At 40.5% G+C, this 26,461-nt stretch overlaps 1 protein-coding gene across 2 annotated transcripts in view; it reads right to left on the bottom strand.

Moving 5' to 3' along the window:
• Positions 1 to 26,461, bottom strand: part of LOC136883085 (uncharacterized) — a 58,797-nt gene that overhangs the window by 17,523 nt on the left and 14,813 nt on the right. The window contains exon 2 of one of the 2 annotated variants that reach the window (XM_067155260.2): positions 18,631 to 18,877. In XM_067155260.2, the coding sequence (XP_067011361.1) occupies positions 18,631 to 18,877 (247 nt within the window). Of the gene's footprint in view, positions 1 to 18,630; positions 18,881 to 26,461 lie in introns of both variants that reach the window. The other variant, XM_067155259.2, reaches the window with a different exon arrangement.

Here is a 26,461-nt window from a genome sequence, read left to right on the forward strand (position 1 = left end):
AAATAAATACGTGAATAAATATCACCATTGATCTGCATTTAGGGGTGTCGCCCAAGTGGCAGATACGCTATCAGCTGTGTTTACCAAGTTTTTCTTAAATGATTTCAATAAATAATAAATAAATGAAGGAAAAGACTGAAGTTCTACGGACATCTGTTCAAGATGGATGCAATCCGACCAACGAAGCATATTTTTAGTGCATTGGATAACAGATCTAACGTCTCGGATAAATGGTTCAAAGAAGTAAGGAAGGATGTGAAGAGCGTGGGCTGAATCAGGAGGACATCTCTAACCGATCAAAATACAGATCAGTGATCATCAACTGTAACGGCTTCCACGATGAGCAAAAGCAGAACAGCTGCTGGACAGAAGAGAGAAGACATCTGGCCAGAGAAAGAATGCAACGCTTTTGGGATGAAAAAAATGCTTGCCTTATATTTACTTGACCTGGTCTCTACTGACCCTACACGAGATAAAAATCAAATAAAAATGATTTCAAAGTAACTGGAAATTGGTAAATTATTCCAATACCTAATTCATATTCCTTAAAATGAGTATTTGTTCCAGCTTGTCCTCTTGAATTCTAATTTTATCTTCATTTTATGACCTTTCCTACTTTTAAAAACTCAACTCAAGCTTGTTCTTCTACTAACAGTGGCGGCTGGTGCAGAAAATCGGTGGTGTGCTGTAACCCATCCCACCTCCAAAAGATATATATAAATTTATGTTGTTTTCAAGAGGCTTACTGCCTCCAGTGCGACAACAAGTTATCACGTTTTCGAAATTAAGCACAGCTATTCAAAATCTGCGGAGGACAATGCAGCCTTATTCATTTCGGAACACTGTAGTTTATTAACCTCTGATCACTTTGCCGATGTTTTGAAAGACAATGTTTACATACTCGGTTGTTGCTAGAGTTTTCAGATGCATAGAACGAAATTCATTGCAATCATTATGAACAGACTTGGCCCTCATTTCATAAATGAGTTGAAAAAATATATAGGTGACAGCCCTTACATTATCATCATTGACGAATCAATAGATGTTAGGGTCTTAAACTTTCGCGGGACATTTTACAGTTTAATAGCATCCTAATGCCTGGTCATAGTAATAGGGTAGAGCTTGTCAGTAAGCGGTAAGAATAGAATAGAATTTTTATTCACTCATTAAGTATGGTACATATAATAGACATTGGCAAAACATCTTAATATACAGTACATACACAAAACTAATAAAAAATTGTATTTTCAATATATATATCAAATCATTAATTTCATGCTATTCCTGCACTGAGTAAAAGAGATGCGTGAGTAAACTCTTCTTAAGCTTATTTCTGAATATATTAGATAGTAGCTCTTTTAGGTCTGAAGGCAGTTTATTAAATATCTTCAAATGAGCAATGATATGGCTTGAAGCCGTCTTTTGTAACCTATGACGAGGTACATCGACTTGGTTAGCTGACCTGGTATTATGTTCATGAGCATCGCTTCTGAGGTTGATTTTGTCTATTTCTGCATATACTTTAAGAAGTGCATTATAAATATATGTGTTCACAACAGTCATAACGGATAGCTTAATAAATACAGGCCTGCAGTGGGCCATCATAGGATATATTGTTTTTAATGCCCTTTTCTGGAGAAGTAAGAAATCAGAAATCCAGCTGGATTTTCCCCAAAGTAGAATTCCGTATTGAAGAATACTGTGAAAGAATGCAAAGTAGGCATTTACAAGATATTTACTTGGAACTTTATCTCTGATGGTCTCAAGAGATATATCACTATTGAGAGTTTACTTAAAATAAAGTCTATGTGAGCATTCCAGTTCAAGTTTGAATCTAATGCATTACTGATAATTTCATATATTGATTATAATGATTTATTTGCTTTTTATTTCAATTGAATATAATTGACTGAGTTTTTTTTTAAATCATTGACCATGAGTTTATTAGCAGAGAACCATTCAGTTGCCATGTTCAACGTTTGCTTACATAGGACATCGAGTTCTTCGACAGTTTTAGACTCATATATAAAAGTAGTATTATCTGCATATAAAACCGAACTGGCATTACATCCTGTATTATTATGTAAGTCATGTAATTGAACAAGAAATTGAAAAGGACCTTAAACCGAGCCTTGAGGCACTCCATGTTGAATATGAAGTTCGGCTGACCGAATTCCTCCCACTTCAACCGCTTGCCTTCGATTGCTCAGGTAGGAAACTACATATAATGTTCATCTGTTCATCCTTAACACCACAGTCATTCAATTTTGAAATTAAAAGCGAATGGGGGGCACAATCAAACGCTTTGCTGAGATCACACAGAGTGACCTGGGCAACTTTCTGGTTTTATAAAGCTGAAATAACATGATGTAAGAGGGATTCTAATGCTTAAACAGTTGATTTATCTTTGCTGTAGCCAAACTGGTTCTCGCTCAGAAGGTTGTTAGATTCAAAATAATCTACTAGTTGTTGTGCCATTGTGTACTCTAGACTTTTACCAAAAATAGGAATAACTGAAACTGCTCGAAAACTACTGGGGTCATTTAGAGGGCCCTTTTTGAAAACAGGGGTTACCTTTGCATATTTATGGCTACATGAGAAAACCTCAGTCTGTAAGCAATCATTTATACTAACAGTGAGAGGTTTCAGAATATTTGGAACTATAGTCTTGAGAAAGTTATTTGATATACCATATCCTTGCGATCAGAATTTTTTAATGGATCACTATAGACTTAATTTCATCTTTTGTCACTGTTTTTCATACCATGCCCTGCTCAGGAACAAATATTCTGCTGTTGATGAGGTAGCTCAATGCATCCCTATCAGTGACAGGAATAATCTCACGATTGTTATTTACAGATGGAATAAAGTAGTTATTGAATTTATCAGGTTTAATCTCAACTTTGGGCCTACTATATTTTACACTCCTATTGCTCTCTGTATTGATTACTTCCCAAGCTGCTGTACTTTTATTACCTACACCTTCAATATAACATGCATTAGCGTTTTGTTTAGCTGAAATTATAGCTTGTTTGTACCTACTCCTTGCATTTGTGTATAGAGTTGAGGTTTCTGGGCTTTTACTGTCCTTAAAAACTCTATAGCAAAGCAGAAATAATTTCTCATTATTGCAAATTCTGGTGTAAATCAGTTTATGCTTGAAAACCTAGGTTTTGAATGTTTAATATTATAGACTTTAATGACCGGCAAACAATCCTCAAACAGTAATAAATAGAGCCCGGATTTTTATGCATTAATAGGTTAGAATGAAAACTTACTGAAGCGAGTAGCAAGTATAGTCTACCTTCACAACGACTGTGCTATGGGGTTTGCATAAGCATTAGGGGTACGGCTCATCAGAACCCCAGTAATTTATGAAACACTTGCTACACTGTTAAAGAGCGGGTGGCCGACACTACCTACTAACCAAATTAGTTTTGCAATCTAACCTGTTACTGCATAAAAATCCGGGCTTTAGTAATAAAATGCATGAAAGAAACGATCAAATTTCTTACCAACCCAGACTTTTGATTCTCATAATATAGATTCCCAGCCAACCAGTTCAAGCATACAAATAAAGCCTATAATATTTTGAAAATTTTAGTTCAGGGATCATTCTGTATAGGGTAATGAAATTTCAGCCAAACAGCTTTGTGAGCAGTTAAGCACTAGATTATCTTAAGCTTCACACCAACTCGGGAAACAAATATGCAAGACTACACATTTTATTTACGTATTTGTTTATTATTAAATTAAAATACATGTTGGAGAATCTAGCGGAATCGGCCTAGTCAAATAGCGGATTTCACTCTTAAGTTGCATTTCCACTAGCAAAACTCCCTCGCGAAAGTCGCTCGGGTGAAACTTACTCGCTTCGAGTGAAATTTCGCACTATCCTAAACAGAGCGCAATTCAGAGCGAAAAATAGCGCGAGTGGGGCGAGCCGCCTTCGACAAGCCTGAACGCTTCTGGTCTTGTTTTGCAGCCAACATGGAAACTTGTTTTGTCCCTCCAGCCGCTGCAGCCGTGTTTTTCATCATACCAATGTCATTTTTTATCAAGAAAGGGAAGAAGAAAAATCGGCGCCCTCGACGATGGTGGAGCAAACAATTATTCCTTGGAAGAAGCCAATATGGAAATGGTACAGGAACCCATTGATGATACAATTAAGAACTTCGTCCGCATGAGTACCCAAGATTTTGAACAACTCGTCTCACTGATCAGTCAAAAAGATGAAAAACAAGACACAACATTCAGGGAAGCAGTAACACTGCGTTTCTTAGCAACTGGTGATTCGTACACAAGAGTGCAGTATTTATTTAAAATATCGAAGTGCACAATATCAAAATTCGTCCCAGAAGTTTGTGATGCGTTGATTGAAACACTTCAGGATTATGTGAAGGCAAGGATAATAATTAATCGCATTTAAAACAGTAAATCGACTCGGTATTATAACTTATATCTATTTACAAAAAGTCAAATAGGAATGCTAATAATTAAAAATCACACAATATTAACTCAATTTAGAAACACATTTCGTATCCAAACCGCACCCATTTAAAATATAGCGTTTGATATATTTGTTAATTGTTGTGGATCAATACAACAAATGGGTGAAAATGTAAAATAGAGATAAAATAATGGAAGAAAAAATAAATCACAAACTAAGTAAAATTAATCACAAGCGCAATAGCCCATCTAAATATGAAGAATCCAAATGTTCAGGGCCTGTGCCTTCTGAATGTGGTGTTGTCTGCCCACTAGTGGAAGTTCTTCACAATGACCCAAGAGTGCTTCAAAATAGGTACCGGTAGGTTCAAAAAAGTAATGAAATGACACAATTTTGCATTATAAACCAATAGTAATACCTTACCTGATCCAGTGACTCTGCTCTTATTTTCTTTCGTTCTTTCACTTCGATATGATCCGAGTAGCGCTTTCATCTTCGCTTTCAGTGTAGAGGTAGGAAAGTTTAGTTGAGAACTAATTTCCTTCCACGCATCTTCTCTTTTATTGCGATTGAAATAGTTTTTGTTTTTCGGATTCCACATAAAATCTCTATTTTGGTAGAGCTCGATGAGCTGCAAGCACGGTTCTTGATTCATCCCTCGCGCAACTACGGGGACCACGTTTACACTGAGCGAAAGCCTTTGATGCGCGGACAAAAACCGACTGACCTCCGGCTCGCAGCGAGGGCCCTCACTCCGCAATTACTCAGGGATGAGGGAGCGTCTACGCAGCTTTACATTGTTTTACATTGCTCTCTGCACAATACTGCCAATATCGAATGATGCTGATTGGTACTATAACGTGCTCCAAATTTTTCAACTATTCTACCTGATTCTACGTCTGCTGCGCTTGACATGTCGCTACTAACCTGTGTGTGTGTGCTCTCTTCGCCCGTCCAGTTTGTACTGTCCGTGCTGCTTACCCTCCCTCCTTTCTTCCCCTACCGCCTCGCTGTGCAATGTGTACCGTCTGCTCTCGTCTTTTCTGGACGTTTCCATCGGAGTATAAATAAGGCCTGCTCTGGGCTTGATCGGCGAGTTGAATGAAGACGACGACTTGTGTGGAGGGAGGACTTTATTTTACTTACGCTAGCGGCTGGTCCGTGTGCAATGTTTCTTTTTAAATGGTGTTTAATGTTCATGATTGAAGCTCAAGGACTGCTGGACGGGTGAGCGAACTTTAAATTTATTTTCCCTTGCCATATTTCACTTTCTTTTTAATGCTGCACTTCCTGATTTCATCATGCCGTACTGGCTACAAATGACTGTTCACGCTAATAATATTGCTAGTCTGAGCTGTTGATGGTGGTGTTTTTCTTGCAATTACATTACGATCTCTTTCCAAAATTTGAATTTCAATTACGTCAAGTGATTACTGTGATATGAACCACTGGATTCCAATAGACTTGGTGAACAAACGCAAGAATAGGACTGATTGTAATTTTATTAACGCCTAGGTTCTGTTTGAAAATTTGAATTCCATCAATGTTTGTAGGTTCTATTTTTCCTAATCCCTGTTGCCAGCCTTAGGTACTGTTCTCTTTCACGTCCTTCCCTTTTTTCCCACGTTCCTGTCCCGGGTTTATCTTTTCTTCTACCTTTGGTATTGTACAGTGGCCTAATGCCTTTCAAAACTTCCTTAAATTTTCGTATTAATGGGTAATATCTGTTTACCGTTTTGTAGGATACTCCCAATGTAAACTATTGTAAAATTCATCTTGCCTCGAGTCTAACTGTTTTCTTTAAATTCAAATTAGTGTTGTTAAATGGTCGTCCCATATCTTTTTTGGAAATCAGAAGTATTTAATCTTTAAAATATTGTTGGATTCTTTATTTATCTGTTTCACTTTCTTTGGCTTGTAAAAATCCTTCTTGGTGTTTGTGCTAATATATTATTGTTATGAAAAAACTGTTCCTTCTTTTCCCTGATTTTTATCACGCGCATTTTCACGTCCTTTAATTATCTGTACTTACCTCGGGTTCCTCTGAAAAAATGGATACAGTAAAATGCTTCCCTATGCGCTCTGCTGAAATCCTTCACTTTGAAAATTGAAATCTGAGTATTATCTGCGCACTTTTTAGTGATAGATTTACACCCTAGTGCTGAAGCGGTCGACTTTGGTTATCTTCGAGATTCGTATTGGCAACCTTTGAAACACAAACTAAGAATCGCTTATCATCGCTGTGCGCCATCTGGCGTACACTTTAAGTACTCGTACTGTTGTTGTTTACACAGCAAAGCCAAACTATAGAATTCATGCTAGGAACACGTTTCGCAACGGGAAATGTTATATAGTATTAAATATTGTGTGTGCGACACAGTTGTTTGCTTAAAATAATAAAGGTTTATAAAATTCATATCGATCGATCATATTATCGATTCAATTCAGATTTCATTTCCATTCAGTTGGCAGTATTGACGGAACCCTTCTTACTTCTCCAACGAGTACAAAAATCTATCACTAAAAAGTGCGCGGATAATACTTGTGCATGTATGGATTTTTCTGGAGAGTTGCTAAATCCTTTTCGTGGCTTGCCATCACTTGCATAGATTGGTGTTTATGTTACTGCGTTAGTCGGACTAGTGTCCAAGTTCATGACTTAGTTATATTCCTCTATGATCGTGTTTGTTTTGTTGGTATTTTTACTTACCATTTCCACTCTGGTGTATTGCGAGATTATTCTCAGTGTACATACCTACCCAAATGCGACACCCTTACCCAAGTCTATAAAACCTAACGTCTCAGTACTGATATAGAGGTGGGGACGGAGCGAGTAATACCGATGAGTAATCCGGTTGTAGCGGTAGAACGCACCACCGATCCCCTCCGCTTACAGCTGCGAGTACTCGCGGAGGACCTGAGCACAGTGTAGCGCACAACACACGTACGAAAGTACCTGTATTCAATCTGTGTTGTTTCGAATGCACGTATATATTTCCTACGCTTGTTATGTTTTGTAGATAATGTAAACTCTGTTAGATTATATTTGTGGTGTTAGTGTGATATTTAAACATATTCGTAGATAGTAGTTATATTTTTAGAACATTTAAAGGAATTTAAAGAAATTTTTACAGAACGTTGTTCCACAATGGCCACGAAAACTGTCGGATGCCTGGCAGTTTTTTGACATCACTAACAATAGGAAACACGCAAAATGCAAATTTTGTGGCCGCACATACGCGACGGGTAGTGGCACATCAAATATAATATAATATAATATAGTATAGTATAGTATAGTATAGTATAGTATAGTATAATAACTGTATTTATAGAAGCATTCTACTGATAGCTGTTTGGCATTGGGACGTGTAGTAGTATGTTGTCAGATATGTTTTGTAATCACATTTGCAAAGAAGGACATTCCAGTCAACGTTCATTTACGTAATTACTTTTGTCATCCTGTAGATGAAATTATGTCAGTGTTTTTCATTATATTCTGATAAGATTCTTTATATTCAGGTTATTCTTCTCATTAACAGTGTACCGTATCACATGAACTTACGAAATAATTGTTAATACATTACTTTTCTGTTAACTTCCAATCCCCTTGTATACAAACCCTTTCGGTAGGTATGCGCCATACTTTGTGTCACTATTCGAATGAGTTAACTATACGAGTAACTAACATTTATTCCACATACTACCTCCTACTCCCTAGCAGTTACGTATATAACAATTATAGTGAATATATATGCAGTTATTTACAGTTGTTACGTTGTGAGAGAAGGGTATTAATAGAGGGATGCAATACCTTCGCAGTGCATACCTATAACGTGTTTAAACGTCCCGCGTCAGGACATTCACTCGGTACTACCGGGTGATGACGTCACAACAACTGCTCCGCTCCGTCCACAGCTCTATACTGATATCTTTTTGTGACTGCTGACTTGAATATCGGTAATCTTTTCAAATATGGAATCGCAACATCCCTACGCTGTACATCAGTTTACTATTTTTCCAAATGTTTAACGTTGCACTAACACATGCAGGATAGGGTACAGCGTTCCTTTTACAGTATAATTGTACAATACAGCTTTAAATAAAGCTATTTCAAAAATTTACAAGCGTGAAAAGAGCTTGCGATTAAGTTGCTAGGGGAAGAAATTCAATAGTCATTGATATCTTCAACCTAGCTTTTCTTTCATTCCTCGGTAGTCTAGTGGCGATTAGCATCCAATATTTGTAAGAATCGTCATATATTATGGAATATCTGTTCTTTAAGTATGAGTATTATGTCACTCTCTTTGATCTATTTTGTAATCAACATTATGCGAGAGGATCATTTTCCAAGTTATTAAGTTACACGCGATATTAAACACCTATCTCGTTGCTGGCACGTTGTGTTAAGCCTGGCTTACGCCTGATATTGGTTATTTCCTCTGCAGCTGTTAAGTTGAACAAGCCAAGTTCCTTGCATGTGCTGCTATCTACCGGTGGAGTAGATCAATTAATGGCAACAGAAGGTGCTGCTCCATGCTGCCAGTCCAGCGCCTCTAATCGCACTATTCGGCTCGGCGAGTACGATTCTATCTGTTGAGAACTCGTTGGTTGAGAAACAAGTTCATTGCGTAAGAAGACTCGCGGTCAACTAGATACACGCTGCGCTCCTTACAGACAGAGCGACGCGTTTAGTCGGCCGTGGCAGGCTAAGACCATCTACAGTAATGTTGTTGTTTGAGTCATCAGTCCATAGACTGGTTTGATGCAGCTCTCCATGCCACCCTATCATGTGCTAACCTTTTCATTTCTACGTAACTATTGCATCCTACATCTGCTCTAATCTGCTTGTCATATTCATACCTTGGTCTACCCCGACCGTTCTTACCACCTACACTTCCTTCATAAACCAACTGAACAAGTTCTGGGTGTCTTAAGATGTGTCCTATCATTCTACCTCTTCTTCTCGTCAAATTTCGCCAAATCGATCTCCTCTCACCAATTCGATTCAGTATCTCTTCATCTCACCTTCAGCATTCTTCTGTTTTTTTGCTAGTTGTTTTACGTCGCACCGACACAGATAGGTCTTATGGCGACGATGGGACAGGAAAGGGCTAGGAGTGGGAAGGAAGCGGCCGTGGCCTTAATTAAGGTACAGCCCCAGCATTTGCCTGGTGTGATCATTCTTCTGTAACACCACATTTCAAAAGCTTCTATTCTCTTTCTTTCTGAGCTAGTTATCGTCCATGTTTCACTTCCATACAATGCCACGCTCCACACGAAAGTCTTCAAAAACATCTTTCTAATTCCGATATCAATGTTTGAAGTGAGCAAAGTTCTTTTCTTAAAAAGGCTCTTCCTTGCTTGCGCTAGTCTGCATTTTATGTCCTCCTTACTTCTGCCATCGTTAGTTATTTTACTACCTAAGTAACAATATTCATCTACTTCCTTTAAGACTTCATTTCCTAATTTAATATTTCCTGCATCACCTGCCTTCATTCGACTGCACTCCATTACTTTTGTTTTGGACTTATTTATTTTTCATCTTGTACTCTTTATCCAAGACTTCGTCCATACCATTCAGCAGCTTCTCGAGATCTTCTGCAGTCTCAGATAGAATAACAATATCATCGGCAAATCTCAAGGTTTTGATTTTCTCTCCTTGGATTGCGATTCCCTTTCCAAATTCCTTTTTGATTTCCTTTACTGCCTGTTCTACGTAAACATTGAAAAGGAGGGAGACAAACTGCAGCCTTGCCTCACTCCTTTCTGGATTGCTACTTCTTTTTCAAAGCCCTCGATTCTTATCACTGCAGACTGATTTTTATACAGATTGTAGATAACTCTTCGTTCTTGGCATCTGATCCCAATCACCTTCAGAATCTTAAATAGCTTGGTCCAATCGACATTATCGAATGCCTTTTCTAGATCTACGAATGCCATGCACGTGGGCTTGTCCTTCTTGATTCGATCCTCTAATATCAGACGTAAAGTCAGGATTGCTTCACGTGTTCCTACATTTCTTCCGAAGCCAAAGTGATCTTCTCCCAACTCAGCTTTAACTTGTTTTTCCATTCTTCTGTAAATAATACGTGTTAAAATTTTGCAGGCATGAGATATTAAACTAATGGTGCGGTAGTTTTCACACCTGTCAGCACCGGCTTTCTTGGGAATAGGTATAACAACATTCTGTCGAAAATCGGATGGGACTTCTCCTGTCTCATACATCTTACACACTAAAAACGGAATAACCTTGCCATGTTGGTTTCTCCTAAGGCAGTGAGTAATTGAGAGGGAATGTCATCAATTCCAGGTGCCTTGTTTCTCTTTAGGCCGCTCACAGCTCTGTCAAACTCGGACCTCAAAATTGGGTTTCCCATTTCATCAGCATCAACAGCCTCTTCTTGTTCCAGAACCAAATAATCTACACCTTGATAAAATTGTTGGATATGTTCTTGCCATCTTTCTACTTTGTCTTCTTTCCCTAGAAGTGGCTTTCCATCTGAGCTCTTAATATTCATACACCTCGATTTCCTTTCTCCAAAGGTTTCCTTGATTTGCCTGTATGCAGCATCTACCTTTCCCTGGACCATACAACATTCGACATCCTTGCACTTCACCTTCAGCCATTCTTCCTTAGCTACCTTGCACTTTCTACCCACTTCATTCTTTAATCGCCTGTATTCTTTTCTTCCCTCTTCATTTCTAACATTCTTGTATTTTCGTCGTTCATCAATCAGGTCTAGTATCTCCTGAGTTATCCACTGATTCTTAGTTGATCTTTTCTTCCTTCCTAACATTTCTTCAGCAGCCCTACTCACTTCATTTTTCATGACTATCCACTCTTCCTCTATTGTGTTTCCTTCAGCCTTTTCATTTAGCCCTTGTGCAACATGTTCCTTGTAACCATCCCTCACACTCTTTTCTTTCAACTTGTCTAGATCCCATCTTTTTGCTATCTCTCTCTTCTTCAATTTCTTCAACTTCAGATGGCATTTCATGACCAACAAGTTATCGTCAGAGTCCACGTCTGCTCCTGGGAGAGTTTTGCAATCCAACACCTGTTTTCTGAATCTCTGCCTCACCGAGCTCGATAGCTGCAGTCGCTTAAGTGCGGCCAGTATCCGGTATTCGGGAGATAGTAGGTTCGAACCCCACTGTCCGCAGCCCTGAAAATGGTTTTCCGTGGTTTCCCATTTTCACACCAAGCAAATGCTGGGGCTGTACCTTAATTAAGGCCACGGCCGCTTCCTTCCCACTCCTAGCCCTTTCCTGTCCCATCGTCGCCATAAGACCTCCTTGTGTCGGTGCGACGTAAAGCAACTAGCAAAAAAAAAAAAAAAAAAAAAAAAATCTCTGCCTAATCATAACGAAGTCTATTTGATACCTTCCAGTGTCTCCATGTCTCGTCCACGTATACAGCCGTCGTTTGCGGTGTTTGAACCAAGTATTGGCAAGGACTAGGGGCTACCTGGCCAAGGCGGTAAAGGCGTGTTCGGTTCGCCCGGAAGGACGTGGGTTCGAATCCCCGTCAAAAGTCGTAAAATTTAAGAAACGAGATTTCCACTTCCGGAGGTGCATATGGCCCTAAGGTTCATTCAGCCTACACCAAAAATGAGTACCAGGTTAATTCCTGGGGCCAAAGGCGGCCGGGCGTAGAGCTAACCACTCTACCCCATCACGTGCCGAGGTTAACAATGGTGGAAGCCTTTACCTTCCACTCCTCCAAGGGTCTTCATGGCCTGTACGGAGGTGACTCTGCTTTTATTGGCAAGGACTAAATTGTGATCAGTGCAGAATTCAACCAGCCGACTTCCTCTTTCGTTCCTTTGTCCCAGTCCGAATTCTCCTACTGTATTATCTTCTCTTCCTTGGCCTACCACTGCGTTCCAGTCTCCCATCACAATTAGATTCTCATCACCTTTTACATATTGTATTAACTCTTCTATCTCTTCATATATTATTTCGATTTCCTCATCATCCGCTGAACTAGTAAGCATATAGACCTGCACTATTGTGGTGGGCATTGGTTTGGTGTCTATCTTGACGACAATAATTCTTTCACTATGCTGGTCGTAGTAGCTTACCTGCTGCTCTATTTTCTTATTCATTATTAAACCAACTCCTGCATTTCCCCTGTTTGATTTTGTGTTGATAATTCGGTAGTTGCCTGACCAAAAATCCTGTTCTTCCTGCCAACGTACTTCACTTATACCAACTTCATCTAACTTTAGTCTATCCATTTCCCTTTTCAGATTCTCTAACCTACCACAACGATTCAAACTTCTATTCCACGCTCTGACTCGCAGAATGTCAGTATCCATCTTCCTGATGATCGCCCCCTCTCGTGTAGTCCCCACCCGGAGATCCGCTCCGGAATATTTTACCCGGGAGGAAGCCATCATCAGTGCGTCATTCATACAGAGAGAGCTGCATGTCTTCGGGAGTTAGTTACGGCTGTAGTTTCCCGTTGCTTTCAGCCGTGTAGCAGTATCAACACAGCTAAGCCATGATGAGTATTATTGCAAGGCCATTTCAGTCAATCATCTAGACTGCCGCCCTTGCAACTTCCGAAAGGCTGCTACCCCCCTTTCGATGAACCATTCCTTAGTCTGGTCTCTCAACAGATACCCATCCGATATGGTTGCACCTGCGGCTCGGCTATCTGTTTCATTGGGACACGCAAGCCTTCCCACCGCGGCAAGGTCACATGGTTCGTAGGGGAGGCTACAATAATATCAGACCTTAATACAGAAACAACATGGCCGACGCATCGGGTCCATGTAAACACGCCTGTGATACATAAACATAACCTTTTCATTATCGTATTAACTTGCTAAGCTGTCGATAATAACGAACAGAAACTTTACTTTAGGTAATAGACCAACACTATCTAGAAATAGCCTATATTTAGATAAGCAATATGTGGATAATTCAAAATATAAATATTTTCTATGAACTGGTCTAGTAAAGGAAATATGTAATATAGGATGTATGTATGTTCAGTCTTCAGCCCTAAGGTTGGTTGGATCCTCAACAGTTCTGCCATCAGCTGTCATAGATGGCCTAAGCATCACTGAAGAGGCTACTAGGGAAATGAGGAGTGAGGTAGTTTCCCGTTGCTTTCCTCACCGAGCCAGAAGTTCCTATTACATATCAATCTGCCAAGCCCACTGAAATGCATGCACCAACCGACCCTATGAGCAACGTTTTCACACCATTCATAGCAGGGACTGGCTGCACAAGGAATGGCATTACTAGCATCGCTCATACCTCAGTCACTTTCATAGCCTATTGTCAAAGCCAAGGATAAGACAGAGACAGATCAGTGAAAGTAACAAAATTGCTCTAGCCCATACTGGAAGACTTAGTGCACTGTAAGCACTAGATCCCGCCAGCAAAGGCATAGGATTGCATTCTAAAATACCAGTGCTGGGGGAATATTTGATGCGTTTCAATTCAGCCAATTAATTAATAACTCATCTAAGATCTGCATTTAGGGCTGTCATCCAAGTGGCAGATTACGTATCAATTGTCTACTTAGTGTTTTCTTAAGTGATTTCAAAGATGTTGGAAATTAATCGAATTGGTGTAGATATAGCAGGGAGCACCCTTGGTAAATTATTCCAGACCGTAATTCTTCTTCCTATAAATCAATACTTGTTTTAGAAATATATTTATTTGAATGACCTTTCTATTACCATATGTTTTTAAGTATAATAGCCTACCTACCTCGTTCAAGAAATTTGTTAGAAACATAACCTTGTCGCGAATTTCAATTCATAACAATGATTCTGATAATGATCCACCAAACTGCTACATCTGTTTCACTACAGATAATCAATAGGAGAATCAATTTGAAATTCTCTGGTAGCATATGCATTTTCGTTTAAAGCACTTTAACACCCAAATCGTTGGCAACGTAAATACGTACTGTAAGTGACAGTATATCAGTTGAGGTTACGTGAATGATGTCGATCCACGAAATATCACTGTAATATTTGTCATAAATGGAAGATAGTAATTGCTTTTACTCAAATAAAGTCTCAAATCCCAGGTTGATTAAGAAATAATGCGAAATATTTTATTTTAGAGAATACATACTTTACTGCCTTACAACAACTATTTCTGCTACGTCGCAGCGCTTCCGTAAGTGTTTTGTTTGTCCAACACTGTCGTCTGTGATGTCTTTGCTCACTGAAATTCTTTGGTGTCGTTTTATTGATTTTTCTCATTCGATGTAATTTGATGGCTGTCACTTCATGTGCATTAACTGATTCACTAAACGATTTATTGGTCCAGGGATCATGCTATTTTCCTTTAATATATATGTGTATGTATTGGTCCAGGGATCGTGCTATTTTTCAACAAAATACCCGCACTCCCATTCGCTAGAAAGAGAGCTCGTTGGTGCCAGCCCTGGACCTCAAGAAAAAAAAAAAAAAAAAAAAACCGACGGCGCGAGCAGCGGAATGCAAGGCATATGGCCAAAGATAACAAAAATCGCAGACATAGCACTCCCATTCTTCGGTGCCATACTTGGACCTCAAGAAAGAAACAAAAGACGGCGCAAGCAGCGGAATGCAACACCATGGACTCCTATTTACAAGCAGTAAATACGTATACATATTTCTTGCTAGTAACGACAGTATTTCTTAATCAACCTGGGATTTGAGACTTTATTTGAGTAAATCAATGATTACCTTTCGTTTGTGACAAATATTACAGTGATATTTCGTGGATCAACATCGTTCACGTAACCATCAGTTGATACCTTGTCCAATAATTTAACAAAGATAATATAATCTTCATTCACAGATAAATAAATAGCTTTATCACTTTTTATAACCTCACTTTTAAAATCCTCAAAAGGTATAGTAATTGAGAAATGAACTAGGATTGGCACCAACACAGAGTTTTGGCCTTATCCGAAAAAAACTGCTCATCAAGTACACGGAACACATCCTCTCTTTTGACAAATTCATCCTCGAATGTTTTAATGCACCGTAATAAATTACTTGTAACTACGAAATCGTCACGATGCATTAAGTACGCTTGATCTGAATGTGAGTGCATCTCCTGTAATATGAATTACATCCAGGCATGCAATACGATCGACACGTCCTAATATATCAAAATAGTTTTAAAACCAAATTTCAATAAAAACATGACTATACTAACGTTTCCTGATCAAACCAAACCAACAGAAAGAACTAAACAGATGCTTCGCACATGCTCATGTTTACATTTGAACAAACTGATCGGGCCGCCATTTTAGCTAATATCGATAGCTGGATTAAGGTCTGATATCTTGTAGTTGGTCTTGGGCAGACCAGACATCTCGTATTGCTGAGAGAATTCAAGGACACGATCGAAAATGGCATTAGTCAAAATAAATACATTTTACACGAGACAAGAAAAAATTTCAAACGACTGATGTTTATGACTACTGTATGTAGGATTGCCACAATCCAAATAGTCCACTGTCGCAATTTAATAGTCCAAAACTAGGACACAATTTACGTACATTATTAGTAAAGGTACACTCTTGTCTTCATCCTGAGGTGGTGCAGCTGTTTTCAGGCACACCCCCAATGGAGGTCCTCCTGCCATTCTTAAATTTTTGGCATTACCGGGAATGGAACCTGACCGCCGAGGACGGCAGCTATTAACACTAACCGTTACGCTATGGAGGCGGACACATTATTAGTAAGGTCGATATAAGGAAGAAGTTTTCGTAAGAAAATGGTATCAGTATGTTTTTATCAGCTTAATTTAATGATGAGACAGGAGATGTAGGCTATAAATGTGTACTTTCAATGCACGAAGCATTCTTCTCTATACCACTCGTACTTCTCAGAACTAGAAACAAAATACAGGAACTTTTCAATGAGCCTATGGAACTCCTTTACCTTCAACTATCCTATCTGATCTCCCTTGATCAACTCTTGTTATCTTCCGAGTCTCATTTTTACACCCTTCATCTTGCGAAGCATCGGATCCCTTCCATTTTGTTCTCTCTGATTAGTGTTATGGTACCGGGTGGTTCACCAGCCCCTTGCGATTTAGTTTTATGCATCCCGCCGCTTTTACAACGATTCTGAAATTAATAGGTCCCTCTCCATAAACCGGGGTAATATAACGAGACATGTGTTTACGGGCTAGAAGACAGCAGGAATCGTGAGCACCGCTATTAATTCATTAATTATTATATCGATATCTTGAACGGTTCACAAGATACTTAAGGTGGACATCGTAGTTGAATAACCCTGTAGCTTTAAAACAGGGGTTTCCAATTTTTAAGGGCTCGAGGGCCATTTTGGAAACCTTAGTCATGTTCGCGGGCCGCACTTGAATAGGCAAATTTTCGTAAAATTCTGCAAATTAGTACAGAAGCACCATCATTTTAATTGTTTAAAACATTATTATAAAATTGCATAAAAGAGTGAAATTTGGAGCCGGGATGAGTGGCTCAGACGGTTGATGGTGGTGGTGATTATTGTTTTAAGAGGAAGTACTACTAGGCAACCATCCTCTATATAACACTAATCAGAGGGAAAATATGGAAGGGGTCCGAAACTTCGAAAAATGAAGATATCGGCCAAAGGAAGACAAGGGCCACGAAGGGCGTGAAAATGAAAGATTCCCTAGCCCTCGCAAACCTAATAGCGTCGGGGTCGGAAAAGAACAAGAGTTGACCAAGAGAGGTCGGATAGGATAGATGAAAGTGAGGAGCCTGGTACAAGTAAGTGGAAGCAATGCCAGGACTCAGCTAAGGGCCCTGTGGTCGCCAACCCACGCTCCAAAGTTCAGAGCCCCTTGGGCCCCTTTTAGTCGCCTCTTACGACAGGCAGGGGATACCGTGGTGTTATTCTACCGGTGGTATTTGAAGGTGCTCAAATACGTCAGCCTCGTGTCGGTAGATTTACTGGCACGCAAAAGAAATCCTATGGGACAAAAATTCAACACCTCGGCGTCTCCGAAAACCATCAAAAGTAGGCAGTATGACGCAAAAATAATAACATTATTGCTTGAAATTTGGATTTTAAATGTTTTAAAGTCAAAAATAATCTGTTGAGAACAAGTGCAGCCTATACTTTGAAAAGAGGAACTAGTATTAAAGAATAATTAGTTGTGACTTGGGTCTATAAGGTGTTTAAAAACTAATACGTTTTTGAACGAGATAATAAATATTTTTGTGACTTTTCTTCCCATTATTTCTTACAGTGCTCTCGCGGGCAGCAAAAATGGCTTCGCGGGCCACATGCGGCCCGCGGGCGCCATTTGTGAACCCCTGCTCTATAACAACCTGTCATTAATTTTTGTTAGTCCGACTCGTTGGCTGAATGGTCAGCGTACTGGCCTTCGGTTCAGAGGGTCCCGGGTTCGATTCCCGGCCGAGTCGGGGATTTTAACTTTCATTGGTTAATTGCAATGGCTCGGGGACTGGGTGTTTGTACTGTCCCCAACATCCCTGCAACTCACACACCACACATAACACTATCCTTCAGATGGCAGATGCCGCCCACCCTCATCGGAGGGTCTACCTTACAAGGGCTAGAAATAGCCACACAAAATTATTAATTATGTAATTGTGTGTGTCACCATTTCACCATCTCTGAAGCGCGTAGAGTAAATAATTAAATAAAACGAATTTAATAATAATTTTTAATGTTATTGGCTTTACGTCCCAATAACTACTATTACGGCTTTCGGAGACGCCGAGGTGCCGGAATTTAGTCTCACAGGAGTTCTTTTACGTGGCAGTAAATCTACCGACACGAGGCTGACGTAATTTTTTGCTAGTAGCTTTACGTCGCACAGACACAGATATGTCTTATGGCGACGATGGGATAGGAAAAGCCTAGGAATTGGAAGGAAGCGGCCGTGGCCTTAACTAAGGCACAGCCCCAGCATTTTTCTGGTGTGAAAATGGGAAACCACGGAAAACCATTTTCTGGTCTGCCGACAGTGGGATTCGAACCCACTATCTCCTGGATGGCTGACGTATTTGAGCACCTTCAATACCAACGGACTGAGTCAGGATCGAACCTGGCAAGTTGGAGTCAGAAGGCCGTCTGAGCCGCTCAGCCCGGCTTTAACAAAACTTGTGACAGGTAACAGTTTTTATTATTTCATAAATAATAATTCTTAACTGTACTTGTTGCTCCGACATGACTTACCGTGATGTATGATCCGGCAATGATAGTTCCCGTTTTGAGAGAACAGCCACAGCAACAGGTGTTAGGGTAGCTCCTTGGCAGCGGTAGTGGAGCCAGCTGAGTGGGCATCTGTGGTGGTTCATAAGGCGGAGGTGGTGGTCCAGATATCAGGTAACCATACGGCTGTCCATTGTATGTGAGGACAGTGGACGGATCTGGCGGAGGTGCTTTGACATCACCACCTGATGCTGCTTCTTCCATATCTTGACTTCTTCGGAGAGACATGAAATGTATAACAGTGTGTCATTAATTTTTGTTATGAAATTCAAAATACTCATAAAAACACTGTGGGGATGAACGTTAAATTTCTGTGAATTAGGGTGCTGTGTTTACTTTCTTATCAGTCAGGCCGCACGAGGATTAAGGGACCAGGTGAAAAAAAAAGTTATTTGCTTTACGTTCCACTAACTACTTTTACGGTTTTCGGAGACGCCGAGGTGCCAGAATTTAGTCCCGAAGTAAATCTACCGACACGAGGCTGACCTATTTAAGCACCTTCAAATACCAGCGGACTGAGCCAGGATCGAACCTGCCAAGTTGAGGTCAGAAGGCCAGCGCTTCAACCGTAGATAATACCCGTCTCCCATAGTCTCGAAAACCATAGAATAGGGAGAGGTTTTTTTTAAAATTGTAATCTTTTCTTAATTTGTGATACATACAGTATACAAAAGTTAATATCCTTTAGCGTAGTTGTACAACACAAACACATCAAAATAAAACAGTACCTGGAAAACATAACGATCCGTACAATGCAGCTAGTATTCTGTGTTCTGACCGTGATCGTTCCGAGGTTATCATTTGATACGAATACTTTCTGAACGGCATGTTTTGCTAGTAAACACGTGAGACCATGAACTTGACCGACCCAACAGCACGTGAAGGTCATGAACTGGTCTGTGCGTCAGAGATGCACGGAGCAGCAGACGTCATCTGGGCTCGCTAGACAGTCGGGCGCCTGCCCTTGGTGTGCTACGCGGTCAGTGGCTGTCCGCCAAGCTGGTGGGGGGATCAATACGCTGTCCTCGCCATTAAATAATGTAGTACATTAAAGTTCTGTTAACTAGAGAGTTTATTCCAGTTTATACCCGGCAGAGGTCATCGGATTTTTGAAGAACGTAGAAAAGTCCATGCGACACTTCATGTCGTACGATGCCGGCATGTAAAAGATTTCCGGTGACATATTTGTGTTTAGCCTACCTGACAAAATTCATTAAAACTCAGCCATAGGTGTCCAAGAGAGATTCGGTTTACTCGGCCATCTAGTAGGCTTAGAGTAAAACGGAACGTCGGAAATGACGAGTGGACAGCCAGATGGCGTCAAATTGAAATGTCTGCATATGGTAGCTGAGGCCATACGATTATTATTATTATTATTATTATTATTATTATTATTATTATTATTATTATTATTATTATTATTATTATTATTATTATTATTTGCTTCACGTCGCACCGACACAGATAGGTCTTATGGCGATGGGAGAGGAACGGCCTAGGATTGGGAAGGAAGCGGCCGTCGCCTTAATTAAGGTACAGCCCCAGCACTTGCCTGCTGTGAAAATGGGAAACCACGGAAAACCATCTTCAGGGCTGCCGACGGCGGGATTCGAACCCACTATCTCCCGGATGCGAGCTCACGGCTGCACGCCCCTAACCGCGTGCGTATGGACCCTGTTGGAACACACATTACATTTATGATTCGCCTTTCTAACAGACCATATTGCTTTCATTCTTTCACTGTGTACCTGTTTTCTTTCCTCTGACCACTTAGTCCCCGATCTTTTAGGGACTTCATTCTCTGGCTTTACTACCCATCTATTATCGGCACACTTTATCTTGGTGCATTTGTGTAGGGCGGTGAGGAGTAAGGAGGGAGCTGTCCCGGTTCCGGAAGTGCTGCCAACTGATTGAAAATGAAATCTGAATTGAATCGAGGATATGATCGATCGATATGAAGTTTCTAAACCGTTATCATCTTAAGCCAACAACTATGTCACATACATATTATATAACATTTCTCGATGCGAATCTTGTTCCTAGCATGAATTCTATAGTTTGGCTTTGCTGTGTAAACAACAACAGTACTAGTACGTAAGGTGTACGCCAGATGTCGCACAACGATGCTTAAGCGATTCATAGTTTGTGTTTCAAAGGTTGCCAGTACGAATCTCGAAGATTGCCGAGGTCGACCGATTCAGCACTAGGGTGTAAATGCATCCAGATAGTGTGTGCTGATAATATTTATCTTCTGACGGTAAATGTTTCTGTCCAGTATTTCTTATGTTTCTATCCAGGCCTTTTCCAGATAATTTTTAACATCTTGAAGCCATGGTACGTTCTTCAGTTTTCAGGATGTACAAAATCTTGTGCGTTAGCCTTGAATACGATAGTCCGTGAACGTGTTCATAGAATTTCTGTGCTTCTTTTTTCAACCTTGTTGGTTCTAGGATCTCACCGAGATATTTAAAGTATGGAACTCGCTTGATCTGCCCATATTTTGTTTGTAATTCCTGAATGTTGAATTTAGTGCAAATGAACTTGGTCTTCTCGAATGAGATTTGTAGGCCAGTTTTTTCAGCGCATTCCTTGAGGACTTCAATCTGTTTGATCGCTGAAATATCACTGTCTGTTAGTATCGCTAGGTCGTCTACGAAAGCTAAACAACTGACCTTTATGTCATCGTTCTTTCGTCCAAGTTGAATGGGTTTCCAGTGCTTCTGAGCTTTCAATTCCTTCTCCCATTCTCCAATTACTTTATCTAGAAAAAAGTTGAAAAGCAGTGGTGACAATCCGTCATCCTGTCGCACGCTGGTCTTCATCGCAAAGGTATCCGATACTTCACCCGTGAATTTCACTTTTGACTTCGTGTCCGCGAGTGTTTCTTTGATGAGTCTTAATGTCTTTGGATCAAGTCCTTGTTCTTCTAAGATGTTAAATAGAGACTGTCGATCAATCGAATCGTTCGCTTTCTTGAAGTCGAAAACTACAAATAATCGGAGAGCTTCGGGTTGCTCTATATTTCTATATAGTCTTCAGGTTAAAATTTTGTTCAACACAGGAACGTCCAGGTCGGAAACCAGCTTGATATTCTCCAATTTTGTATTCAAACTGTTCTTGTACTCTTTGAAGAAGACACGCGGAGAGAATCTTGTAGGTGACTTGAACGAGAGAAATCCCTCTGTAGTTATTTACATCCGTTCTGTCGCCTTTCTTGTGTAACGGATGGATAAGTGCACATTTCCATTCTTCAGGTAGCTTTTCTTTTTTCCAGATGTCCATGATTATTAGTGTGAGCTCATCAAGTGTATTTGGGCCTATGTTCTTTAAGAGTTCTGGAACTATGCCATCTTCTCCAGACGCCCTGTTATTTTTGAGTCCGAAGACGTGTCTCTGGATTTCTTATTTGGTACGTGGTAGGGATTCAGGTGATGTTGGATCCTGGCAACTGAGTAATTCAGAGAAATATCGAGCCAACTCCTTACAATTATCCTGGTTAGACAGCGCGAGTTTTCCGTCTTGTTTTCGGAAGCATCAATTCTGTGGGGTGTATCCTCGGATTCTTCCTGCGGAAAGTCCTGTAGAAGTCTCGCACATTGTGATCTCGGAAATCTTTTTCTATAGATTCCAATTGGTCCTTCATATATCTGATCTTCGTTTGTCTAATTACTTTTGACACTTCCTTCCTTGTCTGAAGATAGTGTTGTGGAGTCTCGAGTGACTTCTTCCAGTTATATTTTTGAAAAGCTCTCTTTCGCTTTGCCAATGCTTCTTCACATGCAGAGTCCCACCATGGGTGTTTCGTATTCTTCTCCAATCGATCGTCTCTTTAGCTTTCGTAATGATTTTGTCATGGAACTGTTGCCAGGTGTTCGCCTTTTCCTTTTCCCATTCTTCTTTTATATTAGTTTCCTTCGTATTTTACGTGTCGAACTTCTGAAGATTACGAATGCTTTCTCAGAGAGGTGGACATTATCTTCAGGTTTCTTGTAGTGAATTCTTTTCGGGGTAAATTTCACTTTGATACGCACTAAATAGTGGTCGGAATCAATATTAGCTCCTCTTCGAACTTGCACATCATGAATTTCTTTCTGTAAAGGATGTGTGATGACCACATGGTCGATCTGATATTTTCCAAGAGATTGTAAAGGTGATCTTCAGGTCTTCTGTTTTCGAGGATGCTTCCTCAGAGAGGTGGACATTATATTCAGGTTGTTCTGTTAACACAGTTCAGTAAGTCTTATACCATTCTTGTTGGTGAATTTACGAGCAAGGTATTTGCCTACGGTCTTTTGGTATTCTTTTTCCCTACCAATCTCTGCACTGAAATCACCTAGTAATATCTTTGTGTCTTCTCTGCGGAGTGTTGTGAAGATTCTTTCGAGTTTAGACCAGTATTGTTCTACCTTCTGCAAGTCCTTCTTATTTTCAATGTTCGTGGGTGCATGCACATTAATTAGTGTGTATTTTTTGTTCGCATGTTGTACGCACATCGTCATTACTCTATTGCAGGGCCTCTCAGGGTGCATGCGCGTGGTGCATGCACTGTGCACGGTGCAAAAGACGACTTCGCTTGGTTGACCAGAGTGCAGACCCCCCACTCCTCTCTCCCTACACCTGTCTCCCCGTTCGGCCTGTCTCCGCGTTCCTCACCTTCACTGCTGTTTCTCCCCCACTGCGAAATGTTTACGTGTGGTGAGCGGAGACGCACAGTTGTATGGGACAAGGTTACCAGTGTTATTAAAAAAATTAAAAAAGTGAATTAGAAATACACATACATGTTTGAGAGGAATGTAAACATAATTTAAAAAAATGCAGAACCCGTAACCAAAATGAAAATGCTACAGTACTGGAACAAAACTCATTTGTGGATATAGAATGCTCTTCTTCAAGCTGTTTCAACTTCCTTAATTCTTTCTCTCTGACGTCTCCTATGATTTCACAATAATTTTCCGAATGTAGTCTATTGTAGTGTCTTTCAATAGATGATTTTCTTACGCACGTAATTATCGTCCCACAGATTAAGCATTTGGCGTTATCGTCACGACAAACAAACAAAAAAAAACCGAAAGTTCCCAGTTCGATTGAAATGGACTTTCGGAAGTCTTTGCTTTCTTCGAAACAGGTTGCTCCATTATTATGTTGTTGTCGTGCGCTTGTCTATTTCACTGATAAACACGTCGTCTACCACCAAACGCTTCGTCGCTCTCAGCACACTACACCATCCGAGTCAAGCCGAGTTGAGGCGAAGCGTACCGATGCACAGTGCACAGAGCCTATGCACCTCGCTCTGCACGCGTGAGAGTTTGGGCGTTTGAGAGGCCCTGCTCTATTGCTTATGGGAGTGACTTCTTTTATCGAATAATTTTGTGAACTACAAAAGCCACACCCAAGAGAGGAGTGCCACATCTTCCTATTCGTTTGTCTGCTATACTTTTGAAAATATGGTAAATACCATAATCTAGTGTGCTTTCATCTGTAAGGCGTGTTTCCTGAAGAGCAAGTATCTGTATCCTTTGTCGATCTAGTTCTGATGTTAAGGTGTGTAGTTTGCCTGGTTGTAGTCATGTGTTAATATTGAAGGTCCCGATGTATGTGGGTTTCTTTGATGGTAGTTTGCAAGAGAACTCCGACTTTCTCTGTGATCGTGGTAGGCCAGGTCCCCAAAAATCTACAAACCTGGTTGCCGTCCATGGACGGGTGGATTGGTTACCACCTGGGGTTATTCTGTAATTACTCTCACGAATCAAAATTGCTTGTAATCAAGGATTAGTCCAGTGTTTTCACTGAGAGTTTAGGACCAGTGATTGCTAGTTTCTGGAACGTAATTTGTGCAGCCGTACCTACTGGGTAAACAGACGCTGGCCACTTTGCCGCTCGGTCCAAGTCAAACGCGAAGTGGATTTCATTTTTGGTTCTTCCGCCCTCTTTGCCATTGAGACATAAGTCCTCTTCTGCCATCGAAGCCGTTGACCACAGTACTGTTCACCTCAGTTGATCCGCGATTGCTTATTTGACTAGGTCTTATTCGCACCTGTCCTGTATATCTACAGGAAACTTCCTCTATTAGCCATTGGGACGCGCCGTGTCACGGTTGAGAGCCCCATCCCAGTGTCTCACGGAGGGTTATGCTTGGTTCTTACTTAGCTCGGAACTAAACCCCAACGTGAACTGACCAGGTAATAATGTAGTACGCTGTCCAGTACAGAGGTGTCACATTGCCGGTCTTAAAGATGTGTGACCTAGGTAACGCCGAGAATATAAAGAATAGTGCATATCTTATTCGAGGTTTCTTTGGAAGTAATGACAAAGGAAAACAAAAATGGCTCATTTGGATCAAAACCATTATTCAGATAATTGGATTAATTGTCGCAGTTACCAAGATGGCGGATATTTACGGCACAAAATTAATATTACATATTACCCCAAAAACACTATTATACAAGAACAAAATCACAAGATAACACTAACACACTTTTAGCACCAAAAGTTAAACCACTATTATTCCTCAGAGGCCACAAACGAAGTACAGTTCTTCTCTATAAGCTGACATAAGACGCATCATTATACACGATCTTACCCACTGGGCACGGGCGATTATTATTATTATTATTATTATTTTCCGGTTTGCCCTCTAAGGAGCACGTAGAACTATTATTTAGCACTGGACTTCTTGTTCTTCGTACCCTGTCAAACCCTCCTCATCCTTTCAGTATGGTCTTGTCTTCTCTCTTGTGTCCAAGCATTTTTGACTTTCAAGTTCCTGGCTGTTTGGTCTTGGATGTGAACTTATGTGAACTGATTTTCTTTCTGAATGTAGTCCGTGTAGTTGCCACTGGTTCAATATTAATTTCTGCAAAGTCGCTTTGAGTGTCTACTAACCAGCGTAATTTGGTTTGTCGGGTTCTGTTAATGATGAAAAAGATGTTTTTAGTCAGTCGAGAGTCATCCACTCGTGCTGTGTGTGCGTAAAATTTCATACGCCTCTTCCGTGCAACTGAGGAGAATCACTCAGTCATAGAATACAGTTCTTCTGAGCTTTTACGCATCCAGATCCCCCTGTATCCCGGTATCCCCTGCCTGTCGTAAGAGGCCACTAAAAGGGGCCTGAGGGGATCTGAACTGTGGAGCGTGGGTTGGCGTCCACGGGGCCCTCAGCTGAGTCTGGGCATTGCTTCCACTTACTTGTGCCAGGCTCCTCACTTTCACCTATCCTATCCGACCTCCCTTGGTCATCTCTCTTGTTCTTTTCCGACCCCGACGCTATTAGGTTTGCGAGGGCTAGGGAGTCTTTCATTTTCACGCCCTTCGTGGCCCTTGTCTTCCTTTGGCCGACATCTTCATTTTTCGAAGTGTCGGACCCCTTCCGTATTTTCCCTCTGATTAGTGTTATATAGAGGATGGTTGCCTAGTTGTACTTCCTCTTTAAACAATAATCACCACCACCACCACTTTACGCATCCAGATACCGTCTTGAATCTTGGGTCCAAATATCTTCTTGAGTATGTGCCGTTCTATTTTCTCTATGTCCTTGATGTTGATGGTTAAGAATGACGTCTCAGTTGCGTTGAGTGCTCCTGGGAGAACAACTGTGCGGTAGTGGCTGAGTTTGGCTTTGGTGGAAAGCGATTTCTTGTTGTACATATTCCAAGTGATTGTGTAGGCTTTACGTAACTTTTCTGCATGTGTTATATTAGCTATTTCTTCACTTCCATTGTTCCCAATAATTTTACCTAAGTACTTGAAGTGTTTAACTTGTGCGAAGTTGCCATATTTTTTGGTTTGCAGAGGTTCT

The sequence above is a fragment of the Anabrus simplex genome, chromosome 11 (assembly GCF_040414725.1).
Source record: "Anabrus simplex isolate iqAnaSimp1 chromosome 11, ASM4041472v1, whole genome shotgun sequence".
NCBI lineage: Eukaryota > Metazoa > Arthropoda > Insecta > Orthoptera > Tettigoniidae > Anabrus > Anabrus simplex.